We start from the raw sequence: 21,469 nt of genomic DNA on the forward strand, positions 1-21,469 counted from the left end.
CAAAAAAAAAAAAAAAAAAAAAAAAAAAAAAAAAAAAAAGAAGAATGGTTAGTATTTAAATCATGAAAATAAGTAAGAACACTTAATCATTCAAGTAACTTAAAATTGTAATTCAGAATGGCTTTTACGTATCTAAAACAATCTGGGCTGCTATAAAAATTCAGTCAACTTCTAAAATTCCAAACACAGAATAGTTACATTCAGTCTAAGACCTACCGTGCAGGACCAGAGGGCTCATCTCTTGCCGAGCTTAATACAGTTTTGATTATAAGTTCCTAAAATAAGGGGGAAATAGTTAACAGCAATGACTGAGCTTTCACTCATTAATTCTACAAATATTTACTAAGTGGTTATTAAAGCAGTCTTTGTTCTCATGTACATATTACCATTAAAGAGACCAATATTATTTATAAAAGTAGCTAAAGTTTCTGAAATTTATAGCCAAAAGCATATGTTCAAAAAATAACATTTCTTCCTGATTAGAAGAGTGATAAAGGCAGATAATTAACGTAGAATTAATAGCTCATAGGTATGAAGATTTTAAAAATTGTGAGAAATATCATTACAAGTCAGAACCAGATGGCTTCACCAGTGAATTCTACAAAGTATTTCAAATAAAGAATCTGAGAAGAATCCTTCTCAAACATTTCCAAAATACTGAAGATGAGCGAATACTTCAAAACTCATTTTAAGAGGCCAGCATTACCCTGACATCAAAGTCAAACAAAAGCATTACCAGAAAAAAAAATTAATTACAGGCCAATATCCCTGATGAATATAGATGCAAAAATCCTCAATAAAATACTAGCAAACCAAATTCATCAGAACATTAAAAGGGTCATATGTCATAATTAAGCAGGATTTATCACTATGATGCAAGGATGGTTCAATATATACAAAGTAATAAAACTAATACATCATATTAACAGAACAAAGGACAAAAATCTTATGTCAATAGGTGAAGAAAAAGCACTTAAGTAGAATACATAGCTCAAAGGTATGAATATCCTTTCATGATAAAATATAAAATTTTTTTGCATGAAAAATATGACATCCTTTCGTGATAAAAACTCAACGAATGAGGTTGTAACTCAACAAATGAGGGTGTACCTCAACATAACAAGCCCACAGATAACATCATAATCAACAGCGAAAAGCTGAAAGGTTTTACTTTAAGATTAGGAACAAGATTAAGATGCCCACTCTCGCCACTTCTATTCAATATAGTATTGGAAGCCCTCGCCAGAGCAATTAGGCAGAAAAAAGAAAAGGCATCCATACTGGAAAGAAAGAATTAAAGCTGTCTCTGTCTACAGATGACATAATCTAATATATAAAAAACCCTACAGGCTCCACCAAAAAACTGTTAGAACTAATAAACTCAGTAGAGTAGCAGGAAACAAAACATACAAAAATCAGTTGTGTTTCTATACACTAACAGTGAACTATCTGAAAAAGAAATTAAGAAAATAATCCAATTTAACAATAGCATCGAAAACAACAAAATACTTAGGAATACGCATAACAAAAGAAGTAAAAGATCTGTACGCGGAAAACTATAAAACACTGATGAAAAAAACAGAAAAAGACAGAAATAAATAGAAACATATCCATGTCCATAGATTACAGAATTATTAAAATGTCCATACAATCCAAAGCAATCCTACTTCTGGGTATATATATCCAAAGGAAATGAAATTAGCATGTCAAAGAGATAAGTGCACTGCTATGTTCATTGCAGAATTATTTACAATAGCCAAGATACGGAAAAAACCTAAGTGTCCCTTGAAGGACTAATGGATAAAGAAAATGTGACACACCCACACAAATACATGAATACACATACAATAGAATACCACTCAGCCTTTAAAAAGAAGGAAATCTTGTCATTTGTGACAATATGAATCAACCTGGAGGACATGATGCTATGTGAAATATGAGAGGCAGACAAAGACAAATACTGCATGTTCTCACCTACATGTGGAATATAAAAAGTTGAAGTCTTGGAAGCAGAGAGTAGAATGGTAGTTAGCAGGGGCTAGGGAGTGGGTGAAACAGGAAAATGTTGGTTAAAGGTTACAAAGTTTCAAATACGCAGGCTGACTAAACTCTGGAGACTTAATGTACAGCATGGTGACTACAATTAACAGTGACTACAGGTACTGGTATCGTACACTTGAAACCTGCTAAGACAGTAGATCTTGGTTTCTCTTACTCCTTCTCATCAAAAAAAGGTAACTATGTGAGGTGATGGATATGTTATTTGGCTTGATCTTTATCACACTGTATATGTGTATCAAGACACCATATTGCACACCTTAAATATACGAAATTTTTGTCAATTTTACCTCAATAAAGCTAAGGGAGAAATATTCATCCTTAATAATTTGTAAAATATGACAATGAATTTTGAGACAAGTTAAAATATTAATTAAAATATGTAAATGAATAAAATATTTAAAGGGGAGAAAACAAAGAAGAAATACAAGGGTAAAATATTGAACTGGATATATGTTTAGCAAATAGAGAAAAGAAAATTAGTCAATTAAGGAGTCAGAATACTTAGGCGAGAAGTAAGTCAAGATCTGTGCAATAAAAGATAAAGAGACATTCAGAAAAGGACACGAACACCAACAGGGTCAAATATTATAGTGGCTCAGGAGAACAAAAATGCCATTAGATTTATGTTTTAAACACAAAAAAGGATATGCTCCTAATGAGCATTCAAGCCTTTGTGTCTGGAGGATACTGCAATCAATAGAAAAAGAGGGAATCCTCCCTAACTCATTTTATGAGGCCAGCATCATCCTGATACCAAAGCCTGGCAGAGACACAACAAAAAAAAGAGAATTTTAGACCAATATTCCTGATGAACATCGATGCAAAAATCCTCAAGAAAATACTGGCAAACCGAATCCAGCAGCATATCAAAAAGCTTTTCCACCATGATCAAGTGGGCTTCATCCCTGGGATGCAAGGCTGGTTCAACATATGCAAATCAATAAACGTAATCCAGCATATAAACAGAACCAAAGACAAAAACCACATGATTATCTCAATACATGCAGAAAAGGCCTTTGACAAAATTCAACAGCCCTTCATGCTAGAAACTCTCAATAAATTCGGTATTGATGGAACATATCTCAAAATCATAAGAGCTACTTATGACAAACCCACAGCCAATATCATACTGAATGAGCAGAAACTGGAAGCATTCCCTTTGAAAACTGGCACAAGACAGGGATGCCCTCTCTCACCACTCCTACTCAACATAGTGTTGGAAGTTCTGGCCAGGGCAATCAGGCAGGAGAAAGAAATAAAGGGTATTTAATTAAGAAAAGAGGAAGTCAAATTGTCCCTGTTTGCAGATGACATGATGTATATTTAGAAAACCCCATCATCTCAGCCCCAAATCTCCTTAAGCTGATAAGCAACTTCAGCAAAGTCTCAGAATACAAAAATCAATGTGCAAAAATCTTTAACAATTGTGCAGATTTCAAAAAGAAAAGAAAGAATACAAATTTTATTGCATATACTTTATGATTATAAAATAATTTGAGTGCTAAAAATTAGCATCTCATTTCTTACCTTAACATCTGTAAACTGAGACACAGCAACATCAGGAATGTTGGGATGAAGAGAAGGCAGTTCACAACATAAGTTGGGAAAGCAAACCAAAGATCCCAGAAGAACTTGTGCTTCTACTCTTGGTGCCTATGTATCACATTTTTAAAAAGTTTAAAAATATACTGGTGTTATGAAATTATCAGAAAAGATGCTTTATTATCCAACTACATTAGACAGGGAAGTGATATATAAAACAAAATTTAAAAAGGAAAGGGAAAACATAAAAAGATTTAAGTTTCCATTTATACTTTCCACATGAACTACTGTTATTGTTAATAAATGCAATAAACAAGTAGCACAGCTTTCCTCAAATCGGCCACAGTTAATAGGACTGTAAAAACAAATATACCTTATCTACAAGCATCAATTCACCCTAATAAGTAAAAATATAAATAATTTTAAAGGTAACTCACACATTATGACATATTGTTCTAATAAGCTGATGACTTAATTTCACTAGATTATATTTATTACCAAGCATGAATAAAGAAGAAAAAACATTAACTATATGAAAGAGGAAACAATCTAGATGGTTTTTATGGTATTATGCACATAAGAAAAGCACTGCCTATACCACTTACTAGAAGCAACATTAGAATTTGTCTGGACTTGGACTGCCGATGAAGGTAAATTTTCATCTTTTTTCCTTAGCTGTATTTAGCCATTTCTGAAGTACCAACACTGAACAATTCTTTTTTCTCTTCTGCCTTCTTACATGCCCACCAAACATCAACATTCTCCTACTAATATATTGTTTTATTTACTAAAACATCTGCAAATTGATTTATATGTTTAATAATACCTAACAAAAATGCTAAGCACAAATCTATTAGAAATATAATACTTCTTCTATTCACATAAATTGAGAACCAATCTCCAAGAGGATTTCCACATCTGAATACATATTGTAATAGAGGCAATGGTGTAATACTCTATTATATGATTTTCAACAAAATAACTCATTTCCAGATTAAAAAACAATCTGGATTTAAAGATACAAGGCAGCAGTAAAAAAGGGCAGAGTGAACTCACATCTACCATTCCAATTTAAAATAAAAGTTATCTTATACAAATGAAATTGATCTTAAAAATCAGTATTTAATGAAAGAGATTAGCTGAGAGTTTTTCTATATAGGTAGATGAGGTAACTGTGAATATTCAGGTATGTGGATATGAGGGCAGACATGGAATGTGATCATAATTAAGAAAGGCAAAACCAAATCAATTATTCCATTATCGAGCTTTCTATGTAATATAGTCTGTCTTAAGGGCTGGAGACAAGAAGTTAGCTAAGACACTGTACTTATCCTTAAGAAGTTTACAGTCCAGGGAGAGAGAGAGATTTGTAAACAAAAAATTAAAATACAGGCTCATGTAATATAAAATATGCAGGCAAATCCATAAAGACAGAACATAAATTTGAGTTACCAAGAGTTTGGGGTAGGGAGATGTATATGAGCATTTCTTTGGTGATGATGAAGATGTTCTAATAGTGACTGTGATGATGAGGGGGTGGGGGGCAGACAGCATTAACAAAAGGGAGATGATATGAATGAAATCTAAAATAAGAATACAAGGAGCAAGAATTGGACTAGGTGTTTCCTCCTTTTTTTTTTTTTTTTTTTTTTTTTTTAAGAAGGAGTTTCACTCTGTCATGCAGGCTGGAGTATAGTGGCACGATCTCGGCTCACTGCAACCTCCGCCTCCCAGGTTCAAACGATCCTCCCATCTCTCCCATCTCAGACTCCTGAATAGCTGGGATTACAGGCGTGCACCACCACGCCCGGCTAATTTTTCTATTTGTAGTAGAGATGGAGTTTCACCACGTTGGCCAGGCTAGTCTCAAACTCCTGACTTCAAGTGATCTGCCTGTGTCAGCCTCCCCAAAGTGCTGGGATTACAGGTGTGAGCCACCACGCCCAGCCTGGACTGGGTATTTCCAACACCACCAGAGGAAATGACTTGTTTTAACCTTATTATGGAGATATGTTATGCTTGATTCTTGCAATGATTTGGTTTCCTATGCAGGCTTTCTCAACAGGTATCCCTCATATGAACCAGAGAATGCAAAAAATGACTATATTCTACATTTTCTCAAGGATGTTACATAATGCACAGTATTAGATACATAAGAGAGAAATTAGTCATTTCAAATGGATTAGTTATACAAAATAGATGCCTTATGACATTAGGGCTTAATTCTCCTGCAGAATCTTGAAAAAAGCTGCAGGAAATGTGCTGACTAGTCATCTGGAATAACCCATTGAACACTACTAGTTTTCACAGTAAATTAATAAAAAATGACATTGGTTTATATACTGGCATCTTCTGAATTCTATCAACTTTTGCTAGTATCCAAGAGATTTATAGTCTACGTACTTTGATTATACTATAACCCTGTGACTTGTTTACCATCTCTAGTTTGTCTTCCATTAATTTACTCCCAGATTAATACTTATTTAATAATCCCAAAGGATGGATTCAGTCATCTCTCTCACCACTTTAAAAAAACTTAACTGCGGCTAGGCGCGGTGGCTCACGCCTGTAATTCTAGCACTTTGGGAGGCTGAGGCGGGCGGATCACAAGAGCAACAGATCAAGACCATCTTGGCCAACATGGTGAAACCCCATCTCTAGTAAAAATACAAAAATTAACTAGATGTCGTGGCGTGCCTGTAGTCCCAGCTACTCAGGAGGCTGAGGCAGGAGAATCGCTTGAACCCAGGAGGCGGAAGTTGCAGTCAGCCAAGATCGTGCCACCGCACTCCAGTCTGGTGACAGAGCGAGACTCCGTCTCAAACAACAACAACAACAACAACAACAACACTTAACTGTTTATCTAATATAGCATTATAATCTGATTCCTGGCATTCAAGACCTTTCCAAAATGTAGTCTAAAGCAGTGCTTCTCAATCTTTAGTGATTTTGCCACTTACTTGTGATCTAGTTAAAATGCAGATTCTGATTCAGTAAATAGGTCTGGGATGGGGTCTGAGATTCTGCATTACTAATAAGCACCCAGATCATGCTAAATGTTTCTGATGTGCAGATCACACTTTGTGTAGCAAAGATCTAAAATACCTTTCTAAGGGGACCTTCATACACTGCTGGCATGTAAATTAGTATAGCTGCTATGGAGAACAGCAAGGAGGTTCCTCAAAAAATCAAAATAGAACTTCCATATGATCCAGAAATTCCACAATTGGGTGTATATCCAAAAGAAAGGAAATCAAGATATCAAAAAGATACCTGCACTCCTGTGTTTACCACACAGTATTCACAACAGCCAAGACATGGACTCAACCTATGTGCCCATCAACAAATGAATGGATAAAGAAAATGTGGTACTTATACACAATGAAACATTATCTAGCCATGAAAAAGAACAAAATCCTGTCATTTGCAGCAACATGGGTAGAACTGGAGAACATTATGTTAACTGCAATAAGCCAAACACAGAAAGACAAATGCCACATGTTCTCTTTCATATGTGGGAGCTAAAGTGGATTTCATGAAGATAAGAGAATAAATTGGTGGTTACCAGAGGCCCGGAAGCAGGGAAAGGAGGAAAGAAGGGGGAAAAAAATAATATAAATGTATTTAAAATATAAGGCTGGGTGTGGTGGCTCACGCCTGTAATCCTAGGACTTTGGGAGGCCAAGGTGGGCAGATCACCTAAGGTCAGGAGTTTGAGACCAGCCTGGCCAAAACGGTGAAACCTCATCTCTACTAAAAATACAAAAATTAGCCCGGCGTGGTGGCAAGTGCCTGTAGTCCCACTACTTGGGAGGCTGAGGTGAAAGAATCACTTGAACATGGGAGGCAGAGATTGCAGTGAGCCAAGATCGCATTACTGCACTCGTCTGACTGACAGAGAGAGACTCTGTCTCAAAAAAAAAAAAAAAAAAAAAAAAAAAAAGTGTATATTAAAAAATGATAGCTCAGGTGCTCATGCCTATAATCCCAGCACCTTACAAGGCCAAGGCAGGGAGGATTACTTGAGCCCAGGAATTCAAGACCAGCCTGGGAAACATGGTGAGACCCTGTTTCCACAAAAAGTTAAAAACATTACCAGGCATGGTGCCTGGGACTATAGGTGTGTGCCTACAGCCTCAGCTACTTGGGAGGCTGATGTGGGAGGACTGCTTAAGCCCAGGAGGTAAAGGCTGCAGTGAGCCTTGATTGTGCCACTGCACCCCAACCTGTGCTACAGAGCAAGACCCTATCTCAAAAACAAAACAAAACAAACAAAAAAATTAATTGAAATGATAAAAATGGTAAATTAGATATGTATATTTTATCTCGATAATTTTTTTAAAAAAAATAAAGTACCTTTCGATTCTTTTTGCCTATTACACTCTTACAGATTAACTAGCTCCTAAACAAAATGGATTATTTGTCATTCCTTGAATACATCTCACTCATGCCTGTTTACCTCTGTCTGAATACTGTTCCTCATCTCCATTTTTACTTAAACAAATACTACTAATCTTTCAGGGACATATTCATATATATTTTCCATGAAACCTCCATGATAGCCCTAAACAAATAAGATCTCTCCATTCTCTGAATTACCAAATAATTTTAACAAACTTATATTGCACATATAAAGTATCAAATAATGTTCCAATCATGTTACAAATCCTTATAAAATAATCCTATGAGGCAAGTTATCTTTATTTGTTTGTTTTTTATTTTTTTTGAGACAGAGTTTTGCTCTTGTTGCCCAGGCTGGAGTGCAATGGTGCGATCTCGGCTAACTGCAAACTCCGCCTCCCGGGTTCAAGCGATTCTCCTGTGTCAGCCTCCCGAGTAGCTGGAATTACAGGCATGTGCCACTATGCCCAGCTAATTTTGTATTTTCAGTAGAGACGGGGTTTCACCATGTTGGTCAGACTAGTCTTGAACTCCCGACCTCAGGTGATCCACCCGCCTTAGCCTCCCAAAGTGCTGGAATTACAGGCATGAACCACCATGCCTGGCCATCTTTATTTTATAGATGAAGAAACTGACACACAGAGACATTCAGTAACTTGCCCAAGGTCACACAGCTCATAAGTCGCAGAGCCAGGATTTGAACCCAAGCAGGTCAGCTCTAGACAATGCTTTTAACTACTATGCTGTGCTCCTCTTATTGGTACCTATTTGATGCCCTACATTCTGGAGTTGTTAATATACTTCTCCATATCCCCGGCAGCAGGCATTATGTTGCTTGAGCACAAAGTATTATCCAATTTATTCTATATCCCTCTGTATTTCACCTACAAAAACATTCTGTACATAAGGGGAGGGGGAAGTTTAATAACCACAAAAGAGCTCAGTACAAGGTTGAGTATATACTAGGTGCTAAATGAACACATATTCAGTAACTAACCAAGCATGGTGCTATGCTAGGCTCTGGAGATACCAAGATGAGTAAGACATGATTACTGTTTTCAGGGAACTGGATAAACAGGGTTATACAGCTATAAATACCGCTGCTGCTTTGTCTGTTTCCACTAGGTGACTGTATCCAGTTTCATGGCTTTCAATATCGTCTATAAGCTAATGTTGCCCAGCTTTTATTTTCAGTCCTGACATGTCCCTTGAGTATACGCAATTACTCTTTTGACATCTTCCTCATGGATGTCTAACATGCATCTTACTAGGCCCCAAATAGAACTCCTTCTATTCACTATTGATCTTTCACTGTTGCAGCTTAACAATGAAATAAGGTATGTTAAACTGTTCTTCAAGTTACACAGTACTAGACAAGTATATTTTTCTCACAAAAACCCTTAGTTTTTTCTAGTAGACTTCCAGTTATTATTTTTTATTTACATTTTGCTCCAGAGTGATCCTTCCAAAATATAAATTTGATCATCTAGTCCTTGCTTAAAATCCTTCAATGGTTAGTCATTCCTTCCTTAGGCTTGCATCTAACATTTTCAGCATTATTGCCTTCCTCTCTAGCTCACCTCTGCCACTTATAGATGAACATATTCCATTTATACCAATTTACTTAGCATTGTCTCACAATTGCAAGACCGTATGAAAATCTTCACATGCAGTTTGAGAGTTTACTCCTGGCTGGGCGCGGTGGCTCACGCCTGCAATCCCAGCACTTTGGGAGGCTGAGGTGGGCGGATCACAAGGTCAGGAGTTCGAGACCAGCCTGACCAACATGGTGAAACCCCGTCACTACTAAAAATAGAAAAATCAGCTGGGTGTGGTGGTGTCTGCCTGTAATCCCAGCTACTGAGGAGGCTGAGGCAGGAGAATCACTTGAACCTGCGAGGCAGAGATGGCAGTGAGCCAGGATCACACCACTGCACTTCAGCCTGGGCGACAGAGTGAGACTTCCATCTCAAGAAAAAAGAGAGAGAGAGAGAGTTTATTCCCAGCACGTATGTCCTATGGTGGTTGTCTTACCACATTTTTTTTTAAAAATATATAATTGTTAAAGACAATATATATTCAGGGTGTACAACACGATGATTTCATACACATATACACTGTGTGATGATGACTCACCATTGTTTCTTACCTCTTGCTATAGTCCATTGCTCGCTCTTTGCTTTCTTCCCTCCGTTTCTTTAGATTTCCTCAACTTTAAATCCTGTTTTGCTTATCAGATTTTACTGATTTTAGTGCTTTCTTATATTTCAGAATTTCTTACTTTTTTTAATGTAGGAGAAGCAATCAATTCCAACTAAATTACAAAATTTCCTGAATATCATCTCGTTATGTTTTATCAACTCTGTTAGTTGAATCCTGGCTAACTAAAGTTCGTTATATGATAAGGAACAGGAAATGACTTACATTGAGAAAAGCTGAAGAAGCCACTCTACCAGCTGCTACAATAAAATCCATAATAAGCATTGTGGCACCAGGCAAACCAAGTGAAAAAAACTGAGGTGAGCAGTGTTTGATGATTGTATTGACAATATCCTTAGAATAAAGAAGGAAAAAAGAATATCACATATGTAATCTTGAGTATCAGCTAATCAGTATCATTACAAATAGATAATATATGAAATAATAAAAAAGGTAATTACTGTACATTGGCTAATTGGAAAGACTAATTTCAATTCTTCCAAATAATCCATGCTTAATATTATATTCTATCAATGGAAAGTAAACTGAAAATACATTCATTTAACTGGCATAAATAACAGCATTTTTTTCACACTAGAGATTAAGGAAGGCTCTTTGCTTCAGAAGGTTAAAAGTACAAGGCCCACACAATGTAAAACTAAACTGCATAGCAGTTTTCTCCTGTCACCTAGTTGCTTCTGTGCAATAACTCTGGTTTCTGAATCCACATGACCTGTTATGTGACAATGGAAAGATTCTCTTTTTAAAATAAACTGAAGTCCTTTAATGACAGGTATCTAGCCTCAGAAATCTAGACCTAGACACTTTTAAGGGAATGTTCCTAACCTGATTATTAATTTACTTTGTCTTTGGAATTTACTATGAGGATACAGTGTATTCAGTTGTATTATTCAGTACAACTTATCTTAAACAAAAGCTCTCTTTTTCTAGTAATCAAGAGAGTTATTTTTTGAGACATGTTTACAAGGTAGCACACTAATTTTAAATTAATGCAAAAAGTTTTTTCATTTTTCAGAAAGATATTATCACCTTTAATATTAATATACTCTCTAAATGACCTACGAGTTGATCATATTAGGATAAACATATTTACATTATTTTGACTTGCAACCTCCTACACTTTTTAGTTTATGGCCGAGATCAAGACTCCCAAAGTAATTCTAAGGTTACATTTATGACTATTTAATGATTATAACTCATATAATTATCAAATCAATGTACGCTATGCCAATATAATTGACAGTAATAAGAAAATGTGATGTGCTGATTCTTAGACTGCAAAATACCTGACTGTTGCATGACTAGACAAACAAATCCATATGCCTCAAGTATTAGTCACAAAATGTCTAAGAGTAGGTACATTAGAACATTAAAGGAAGGTGTCAGCCTAAGCAAAGGATGGTTTAATTGCTTCAAAAAGTGAACTGGTTGGTACAACATTAAAGATGGAGAACTACCTCAATCCTCTACCTACAATAATAGCTTGATTTTTCAACCATGTTTCAAGAACAAATAAGGTCATAAAATTGAAGTAAATTGTATATAAATCACTAAATAAGGGGGAGAGTTTAACTTCTAGACCTTAAAAGGCAAGAGTTAAACAGAATCAAGAATCAAAGATAATATGATATAAACTACTTCTTAGATAATATATATATAGTTACCTGGTCAATATGAAGTAATCCACAATGCATTATATTGTAGAAATGTGTTAAAAAATCTCTATTTGGAGAAACATCTTGTCTTCTTTTCATTGTATTACAAATAAGTTTATATGCATGTAATTTACCTTGTTTATATTTGTCAGTCAACATGGTTGCCTAAAATTAAAAGATCAGTTTTAATGTTCAAAAAGAAATACTATTTGCTAAATAACTTAAGCAACTGAATATGGCAAACAATGTATATAATCTCATTTATTTCCATGTTGGCCCAATTTCTTTAATGAACTAAAAATCAGGATTACTGAAATTATCATCATCCAAAATGATACAATGTAGGTATAACCATAAACTGTTCCACTTAGGAAAATGTACCAAACATATCAATACTTAAAATAATTAAATATTTTGGCTGGGCACAGTGGCTTAAGCCTGTAATCCCAGCACTTTGGCAGGCCAAGGCAGAAGGTTCTCTTGAGGCCACGAGTTTGAGACCAGCCTGGGCAACATAAAGAGACTGTCTTTACAAAAAAATAAAAAATTAGCCAGGCATGGTGGCACACGCCTGTAGTAGTCCCAGCTACTTGGAAGGCTGAGGTGGGAGGATTGCTTTAGCCCAGGAGTTCAAGGCTGCAGTGAGCTGTGATCGTGCCACTGCACTCCAGACTGGGTGACAGAGCGAGGCCCTGTCTTTTAAAAAACAAACAAAAAAGAATTAAAACTTTATTTTTAAGACGGAGTTTCGCTCTCGTCGCATAGGCTGGAGTGCAATGGCGCCATCTCAGCTCACTGCAACCTCCGCCTCCTGGGTTCAAGCGATTCTCCTGCCTCAGCCTCCCAAGTGGCTGGGATTACAGGCGCCCACCACCATGCCCAGCTGATTTTTTGTATTTTTAGTAGAGACGGGTTTCACCATGTTGGCCAGGCTGGTCTCAAACTCCTGACCTCAGGTGATCCACCTGGCTCAGCCTCCCAAAGTGCTGGGCTTACAGGCGTGAGTCACCTCACCAGGTCACAACTTTTAATACACAGCATACTCTGTGATACAACTCGAAGTTTATAATTCAGTTAAATACAACACAGACATACCTCTCTATATTCACTTTTGTTTTATGAAATAATCAACAGCAATATATCCCGACTAATTTTAGCATGCTCACCCTCTTCTCTATGTAATGCCTAATGACTTCCTAAGGATACTGCTTAAAAAGTTAAGTGCTCTAGGAGTCTATATAATAGCCAAAATCTCTATAAAATGTTTAAGAGTTACTAAATGAAAAATTTTAAACTCATATTTTATATATTAAGCTTACCTTAAAAAGCCAAGGTGTGAGAATTCTCAGTGGAGGAATTAAAACTGGTGGAGAAGGGGAGGTCAGATTATCAGTTGAAATGCCGAGGTTATCTCTAATCTGTAATTTTCAAATAAAAAGAAACAAACTTATGAAAACTGTTATCTCTTCCAGTTTACCTTATACTGAAGTTCAAATCCAGTTTCTACACTTATTATTTAATTACAATTAAGTGACTTCACCATGCCGGGTACCAGTTTATCTACAGTCAAAAAGGGTGTCACAAATGGTTTCTAAGGCTTCTTCTATTTTTAAATATTTTTATTTTCTTCTCCACTTATATCCTCTATTTCTTTTTACCTTAGCTAGATTCTGCCAAAGTTCACAGAGGTAATCAAAAACTTGAGCATGTATTTCAGGATCCATGATTGAATTTACATCTCCCAAAATGCCTAGCATTCTTCGCCACATTACAGTAGCAACATCAGCATGCCATCCAGTCAGAGTACCTCCTGCCATCACACTACAACATTCTGATGGAAATTCACTAATTTCTATAGAAAAAAAAATATAGTGTCAGCCATTTTTCAGTGAACTGAACATAAAACCCCCCAAGAAACCAAGCTAAATTAACAATCTTAAATATCTACAGAAGTGAATAAAAGAAATGTCAACATACATTTTTTTTTCCTGATAAGGTCAAAACCTCACTTATTATTATGAGATAATAAGGAATTATTATAAGATAATTATTATGTCAACAGCTAGTTATTCAATAGTGCTTCTATGTAACTACTACTCACTTTGCAGACAGAGAGATTTCTATCTATGCCAGATACAGAAATCTATGTTGGATAAAAACATCAAATTTATAAGCACATATTCTCACTTTTATCTAACAGCTACTTCAGGTTATATCATCAAATTAGTGGAAAACCTCAGGCTAAAGGCAGATCATGTAGGAAGCCTTCATAAGCCTTTTCTTTGTAGCTACATCCCAGACCAGCACTAAGAGTTAGCATAATGGCATGAAAAATAAACTTTTTTTTTTTTTTTTTGAGATAGAGTCTTGCACTCTCTCCTGGGCTGGAGTGCAATGGCACAATCTCGGCTCACTGCAACCTCTGCCTGCTAGGTTCACGCAATTCTCCTGCCTCAGCCTCCCAAGTAGCTGGGATTACAGGTGCACACCACCATACCCGGCTAATTTTTTTGTAGTTTTAGTTGAAACCGGGTTTCACTATGTTGGCCAGACTGGTCTCGAACTCCTGACCTAGTGATCCGCCCACCTTGGCCTCCCAAAGTGCTGGGATTACAGGCGTGAGCCACCGCACCCGACTGAAAAATAAACATTTTAACTAAAATTTAAACATAATCAAAATTACCATAATTGTATTTTGCCTACTAATACGGGCAAGATTATAAGAAAGATAGATAACCTTAGTTCTAGTCTCTTTCTGCTACTAATTATGTGTTATAAAAGTTATTTAATAACCTCTCTAAGGATACATGTCCTCATCTGTAAAATAGATGGTTTTGCTAGATATCATTATAGGTTGCCTCCAGCTTTAAAAAAAATCCATTATTCTACTCAATATATATAATGGAAAAGGCTATAGAAAACAATTAAAAAGTCAACAGAGATATCTATGCATCTAAAGAACTTTGGGAACTAAAAATTTTGTAGACTGAAAGAACCATAAAGTTATGATTTCTCATGCTTGAAAACATTCCAACATATTGAGAATTTATAATAATTTAATTCTTAGTACATGTGTATTCTTTACTCCTAATGGTTTTTTTTCTCTTTGCATATAAAGTATACAACTGACTGTATTATTAAAAAGGTACTAGTCTTTCTCCATTACAAAAAAAAAAAAGGCTTCTTGTGTAAAACCACTAAAACAAACGAAACACACTGAAGTGTTAACCATTGATGCTAATGCCTCCCTACTCCAGAACACCTTCATAATACAATGATAAATCAACTGATTTGCCTCTACCTTATCCTTCTCAAAGCTAACAAAATTTTAAATGATTAAAAAGCAAGCAACAATGTGTGGTCTTTGATTAAATCCTTTTTTTTTTTTTTTTTGAGACAGAGTCTCACTGTCACCCAGGTTGGAGTGCAGTGGCACGACCTCAGTTCACTGCAACCTCCACCTCTCAGGTTCAAGCAATTTTCCTGCCTCAGCCTTCTGAGTAGCTGGGATGACAGGCGCGTGCCACCATGATTGGCTAATTTTTGTATTTTTAGTAGAGATAGGGTTTCACCATGTTGACCAGAGTGGTCTCAAACTCCTGACCTCAGGTGATCCACCTGCCTTGGCCTCCCAAAGTGCTGGGATGACAGGCATCAACCATGGTACCCGGCCTGATTAAATTCTTTATTGGATTGCTGATGGTGTGGTGTAGCTATAAAGGGCATTATTGGGACAATTGAGGACTTATGACTATAGACTAAAATAACACCTATATATCTATGTTAAATATCATGAATGTGGCCATTATATTGTGATTATGTAGAAAACATACACTTATTATTAGGACATATCCACTAATGTGTTTAGGTCTGAAGGATCTGATATTTGCAATTTCCTATTATATGCCTCAGCAAAAAAAAAAAAAAAAGGTTCAGGGGACATGTGGGAAGGGCAGGGTATTTTGTGCATATATGTGCTGTGTGTATATATAGACAAAGTGGCAAAATATTAATTGATGAATTTATATAAAGGGTTTATGTGTGTTCATTTTACTAGCCTTGAAACTCTTCTATAACTTTGAAGTTTTTTTCCAAATGTTGGGGAAATAACTGTAAACAAATAAACAACTGCAGATCAAAGGAGAAAAAGAAAAGATCAGAAATAATCCAAAAACCAGAAAATTAGGGCTATATAATTACAAGGCAATTGCATGTTAACGAATGGGTCCCTTGGGCCGGGTGTGGTGGCTCACAGCTGTAATCTTGGGAGGCCAAGGCAGGCGGGTCACTTGAGCTCAGGAGCTTGAGACCAGCCTGGGCAACACGGCGAAACCTCGCCTCTACAGACAATTTTAAAAGAAATGGGCCTTTTAAAAAAAAGTTCAGAAGTTATACAGTTTTAAATTTCTTCCTTTGGTCAGAGAATAAATGTGCTACCTTACCAATGAAAACTAGCTTTTCATTCATTGTAAATATCTCATTAACTGTGTCTTTGACCAATTTATGGTATATTTGCAAAATGTCTAAGTGATGTTTGTTACATCATACAAAATCTAGCAAAAATAACCTTTAAAAAAAACTTGGCAGTTACTTAGGTTTCCCAAGTCACTTTTTAACATTTACTTGAAAATATTCATCTGGACCTCTACTTTTAAATTAAATTTAGTTGATAAATTTGCTGAATCAAAATAAAAAAATGGTTTAAAAAATTGTTTCACTGAAAGCTTGACTAACAAGTGATAATGTTACTATGTTCTCCTATGGGTTACTAGGTTCTTTAGGTATAAAACTAAGAATAAGGATGCCAAATTATGTATTTCCTGTTTTAGGAAACACTACCAATATCAATAAATGATAATACAGTACTTGAAAATAATGCAATAACTAAGTTGAGGACTCTAATCAACTATAATAAAACGAGTAAAACTCAGACAACAAATATCTTTAAGAACAAGAAAAAGTTATATTAACAAATTTCCAAAGGACTTAGAAAAGTCCAAAATATTTACAATAATCATATATAATCAAATATAAGATGCCTTATTTATGATCTCTTGACACTGATGCCCTAAAAGAAAAAAGGTAAATATCTAATTTTGAAATATTGCCTAGATCATCTGGTGTCTGAAGAACAGAGTGGTGGAGCTTCTCATCGAGCTGCAGATCCTTCTGTTCCATGTGATCTATATTCAACGTAGAAGGGGAAGGCGTCTGTGACCTGGAGCCCAGAGGTGAATGGACTGGGGAAGCACTTTCTGAACCTGTAAATATAATTTCATAAAATCACCGTAAAGAGTATTCAATATCCTACCTAAGATGTAATGTTTAACACCCTAAATAAAACAAATTTTAAACACCGAAAGATAAAATCAGTTATAAACTGGCTTTACAACTGGAGGTCATGAAAATCATAATATTGTACAAGCTTTTATATCTAGGAGTCTTGCCTCATGTCTACCATGGGACTATTGATAGTATAGAATCAAGACTGGATGTACCAAATGACAGGAGCCATTAGTGAAAGTAAGAATATCTACTCTCATTTCTGGCCCAGCTATAGAAACTCTAGTACCCACTGTCATTCTATTTCACTTAATTCAGAGTTGGAGCAATTTAAGAACTGAGGCACTTGCTCACTGCTGCTCTATATGTGACTATCAATCCTTGGTTTACAGTGGTCCTTCAGTCTCTCCCACATCCCAACTTCCCCCTCCCAATCCATTCTCCATAAGGCAGCAAAAAGATCTAAAAATCTAGTTTGATCCTGTCACTTCCTCATTTAAAATCCTTTAGTGGCCCCTCACTGGCCTCAGCATAAGCCCCAACTTCCTAGTATGGTTCTCAAGTCTCTCTGTAACTTTCTTTCTTCTCCACAACCCACCTAGAACTTTTATGCCCAATTATGGAAAGTAAACTACTTGTATTTATTAGAGTATTATTACATCATACCTCTGGCTTTTTCCTTTGCATGGAGCCCTAATCTTCTTTTCGAAGCCTACTCCTGATCCTGCCAAGTATGATTACAGAGTCTCTGCTAGATGCTCTCACTGAACCTTGCACCTCTCTATTACACCACTCATTACACTGACTTGAAACTGCCCGTTCAATTTTAAATATTCCCCAGTAGAGTATAAACTTTGTAAGAACAGGAATTCTGTTATATACTGTAGTAGTGCTAGTGCCTGGTATAGTACCTGGTACACAGCAGTTACTTTTGTTAACTTAAATAAAGTACAGCACAAATTACTGCTATATAGAACAACTTGTGGTGGTTATAATATAGTGCTGCTAGTACCAAGCAAGTTGTTAAAACAGTAGGTCTTTTTATTTTAAGCTTCTTGTAGCAGAAAAATATCAATATTTTGAACTCAGTAACTGTAAACCTCTGCCCTCATTACCTCTTTCTACATAGTAAAGCAAAAAATCAATATAAATTAAATACATATAGATGCTCCCTGATTTATGATGGGGTTACACCCCAATAAACTCATTGTAAATTGAAAATATTGTAAGTCAAAATTGCACCTAATACACCTAATCAACTGAACATCATAGCTTAGCCTAGCCTACCCTAAACAAGCTCAGAACACTTAAATTAGCTTACAGTTGGGCAAAATCATCTAACGCAAAGCCTGTTTTGTAATAAAGTATTGATTATCTCATGTAATTTACTGACTACTGTACTGAAAGCGAAAAACAATGGTTGTATGAGTACTTGAAGTATGGCTTCTACTGAATAAGAATTGCTTTCACACCACTGTAAAGTTGAAAAATTGTAAGTTGTTAATCATGGTAAGTCAAGGATGATCTGTATTTATATTAATTCTATAAAAGTGCAATTCCACATATCATATAGGTGTTTTTTTAAGTAGCACAGTAAGTGCCTAAAAAAGTACATATAGAACTGGATTATGTTATCAGGTGTTATCACAATAATCATATGATAATCATATATCAAATGAGTAACCATATGATTCTATCTAGGCTCAATTATGATACATAGCAGGTAGAAAGTTTCCTTTCCTTTATTTGAGATTTGGAGTAAATTCATATGGCAGAAAAATCATTTGTTAAAGGACAGTTACAGAAACTTAAGTATTCTATATCTTAGGACAAACACATACACATAATGAAAATTATAACCTTAATGTTTACCAAAAACTTTTAAGTACATGCCAAAGAGACATCAGCCTTTGGTCAAATGCTTTGAAATATAAACCTCTTTATCTCCATGTATTGTTTTGATCCATAAAAATAGAATTCATTTTTAAGAACTAAGATTTTATTTTATTATTATTATTTTTTTTGGAGACGGAGTCTCACTCTGTTGCCCAGGCTGGAGTGCAGTGGCTTGATCTCGCCTCACTGCATCTTCCACCTCCTGGGTTCAAGCAATTCTCCTGCCTCAGCCTCCCAAGTAGCTGGGATTACAGGCGTCCACCACCATGCCTGGCTAATTTTTTGTATTTTTAGTAGAGATGGGATTTCACTGTGTTGGCCAGGCTGGTCTCGAACTCCTGACCTGAGGTGATTCACCCACCCTGGCCTCCCAAAGTACTGGGATTACAGGTGTGAGCCACCACACCAGGCCAAGAACTAAGATTTTAAATAATTTTATATTAGCTATCAGAGAATCACCACAGAATCACTATTGCCTTTAATTTTATTAATTTACTTTTCTATTTTTTTTTGCTTTTGTTTTTGTTTGAGACGGAGTCTCGCTCTGTCCCCCAGGATGGAGTGCAGTGGTGTAATCTCGGCTCACTGCAAGCTCCGCCTCCTGGTTCATGCCATTCTTCTGCCTCAGCCTTCCGAGTAGCTGGGACTACAGGCACCCGCCACCATGCCCGGCTAATTTTTTGTATTTTTAGTAGAGACAGGGTTTCATCATGTTAGCCAGGATGGTCTCGAGCTCCCGACCTCGTGATCTGCCTGCCTCAGCCTTCCAAAGTGCTGGGATTACAGGCGTGAGCCACCACGCCCAGCCTATTTTATTTTTAAAACTCTATAATGGCTCACTTACTTAAGAGGCTTTTTCCTCTTAAATGGTTTTTTTTTAAAGCAATAAAACTATTCCTATAAAGATATTCATGACCTAAAAAGAGGTTATTTAATTTTCATTCTTGTGTCCTATACTAGATTTCTTTCGTAATTTCTGAAAACTTTTATATTATAGGAAAATAGATGATTTCAGGAGTACTAACATCCCTTTCATAAAGTACTACTGTGTTAGTAAAATGTATGCAAACTTCACCCTTGGAAAATACTGTACTGAATCATTTATATATTGTGTATATGGAGTTTTATCTTTGCTGAATTTTGTGTCTTTTAAACAGAAATGAATACAACTGCTTTAGTTTCTTAAACAACACCTCTGCACTATTACTAATAGTACTGATTAAGATTAGAATGCCTCATAAAACTTCCCAGTAGAGACCTGAAAATAGTCACTACATAGAGTAAATATAGGTTACATAAATATTAAAAATTCTTAGAAGTTAAATTATCCAAAAAACATAAAAGCAAAAGACTTAAAATGAGTTCTCCATATATATCATTTTATTTTTTGGAACTTTTGTTTGGAACTTTATTTTTGATAACTACAGACAATTAAGAAATAAAAAATGTCTTTTTCTTTTATATATGGAAATCTTTTGAAAACGCAACAGTCTGATTAATAGCTTAAAGTTTTGATAGTATTAAAATTTGTGTTATAGAACATAAAGCCTACATTTATTTTTTTAAACACATCCACTTTTAAGTATACAGTTATATGAAAATGGCAACTGTACATGGTCTTGTAACCAACATCACAATCAAAATATAAAACAGTTCCATCACCAGAAAAAGTTTTCTTATGCCCATCTGTAGTCAATCCCCTCAACTGACACCTATCCTTTCCAAGTAAGTGGTGATTTACGTTTTCACTACAGTTCTTTCTATTTTAGAATGTTATACACATAGAATAATAAAGTATAATTATGGAGTCTTTTGTATTTGACTTCTTTCATTTAGCACATTTCCAAGATTCACCTATGTTTTTGCATATATTAATATTTAATTCTTTTTTTATTACTGCATATTATTTCAGTGAATATTCAATGAATGAATATACTGCAATGTATCCACTCACCAACTGATGGACATTTGGTTTGTTTTCAATTCTTAAATACTGTGAATAAATCTGCCATGAACTTTTGTGTACAACTGTCCAAGAAAAATACATATCTAAAAATGGTCACATAATAAATGTATGTTTACCTTTAAAAGTTACTGCCATATTTTCCCAGAGTGACTTGATCATTTTACATTCTCACTAGCAATGTATGTGATTCTAGTTGCTCCACACTCATTTTAACACTTTGGATTGTCAGTGTTTTTAACTTGAACAATTTCAGTATATGTAGTAGGATCTCGTTGTGGTTTTTATTTGCATTCCCTGGTTACTATCAATGTTAAGTATCTTTTCATTTACATTTAAGAACAACTAAAGTAAGAGGTATTCATTATAAAATAAGAATTTTCTCTAGTATTCCACTTTGAGTAATTTAAATCCTGTAATGATGGAACTGTAGCTCTAACCCAGCTGG

The 21,469-nt window shown here is 35.5% G+C and overlaps 1 protein-coding gene across 12 annotated transcripts in view; it reads right to left on the reverse strand.

Annotated features, from left to right (window-relative positions):
• The window catches only part of RALGAPA1 (Ral GTPase activating protein catalytic alpha subunit 1), a 278,210-nt gene that overhangs the window by 129,068 nt on the left and 127,673 nt on the right, over positions 1–21,469 (reverse strand). For all 12 annotated transcript variants that reach the window (XM_025392196.1, XM_025392200.1, XM_025392190.1 and 9 more), the window contains 7 exons: positions 16,988–17,140; positions 13,538–13,731; positions 13,199–13,297; positions 11,889–12,044; positions 10,429–10,557; positions 3,589–3,714; positions 217–275 (listed from right to left, as the gene is read on the reverse strand). In XM_025392196.1, coding sequence (XP_025247981.1) covers positions 217–275; positions 3,589–3,714; positions 10,429–10,557; positions 11,889–12,044; positions 13,199–13,297; positions 13,538–13,731; positions 16,988–17,140 — 916 coding nt within the window. The remainder of the gene's footprint in view (positions 1–216; positions 276–3,588; positions 3,715–10,428; positions 10,558–11,888; positions 12,045–13,198; positions 13,298–13,537; positions 13,732–16,987; positions 17,141–21,469) is intronic.

This window comes from Theropithecus gelada, chromosome 7b (assembly GCF_003255815.1).
Source record: "Theropithecus gelada isolate Dixy chromosome 7b, Tgel_1.0, whole genome shotgun sequence".
In the NCBI taxonomy this organism is placed as follows: Eukaryota; Metazoa; Chordata; class Mammalia; order Primates; family Cercopithecidae; genus Theropithecus; species Theropithecus gelada.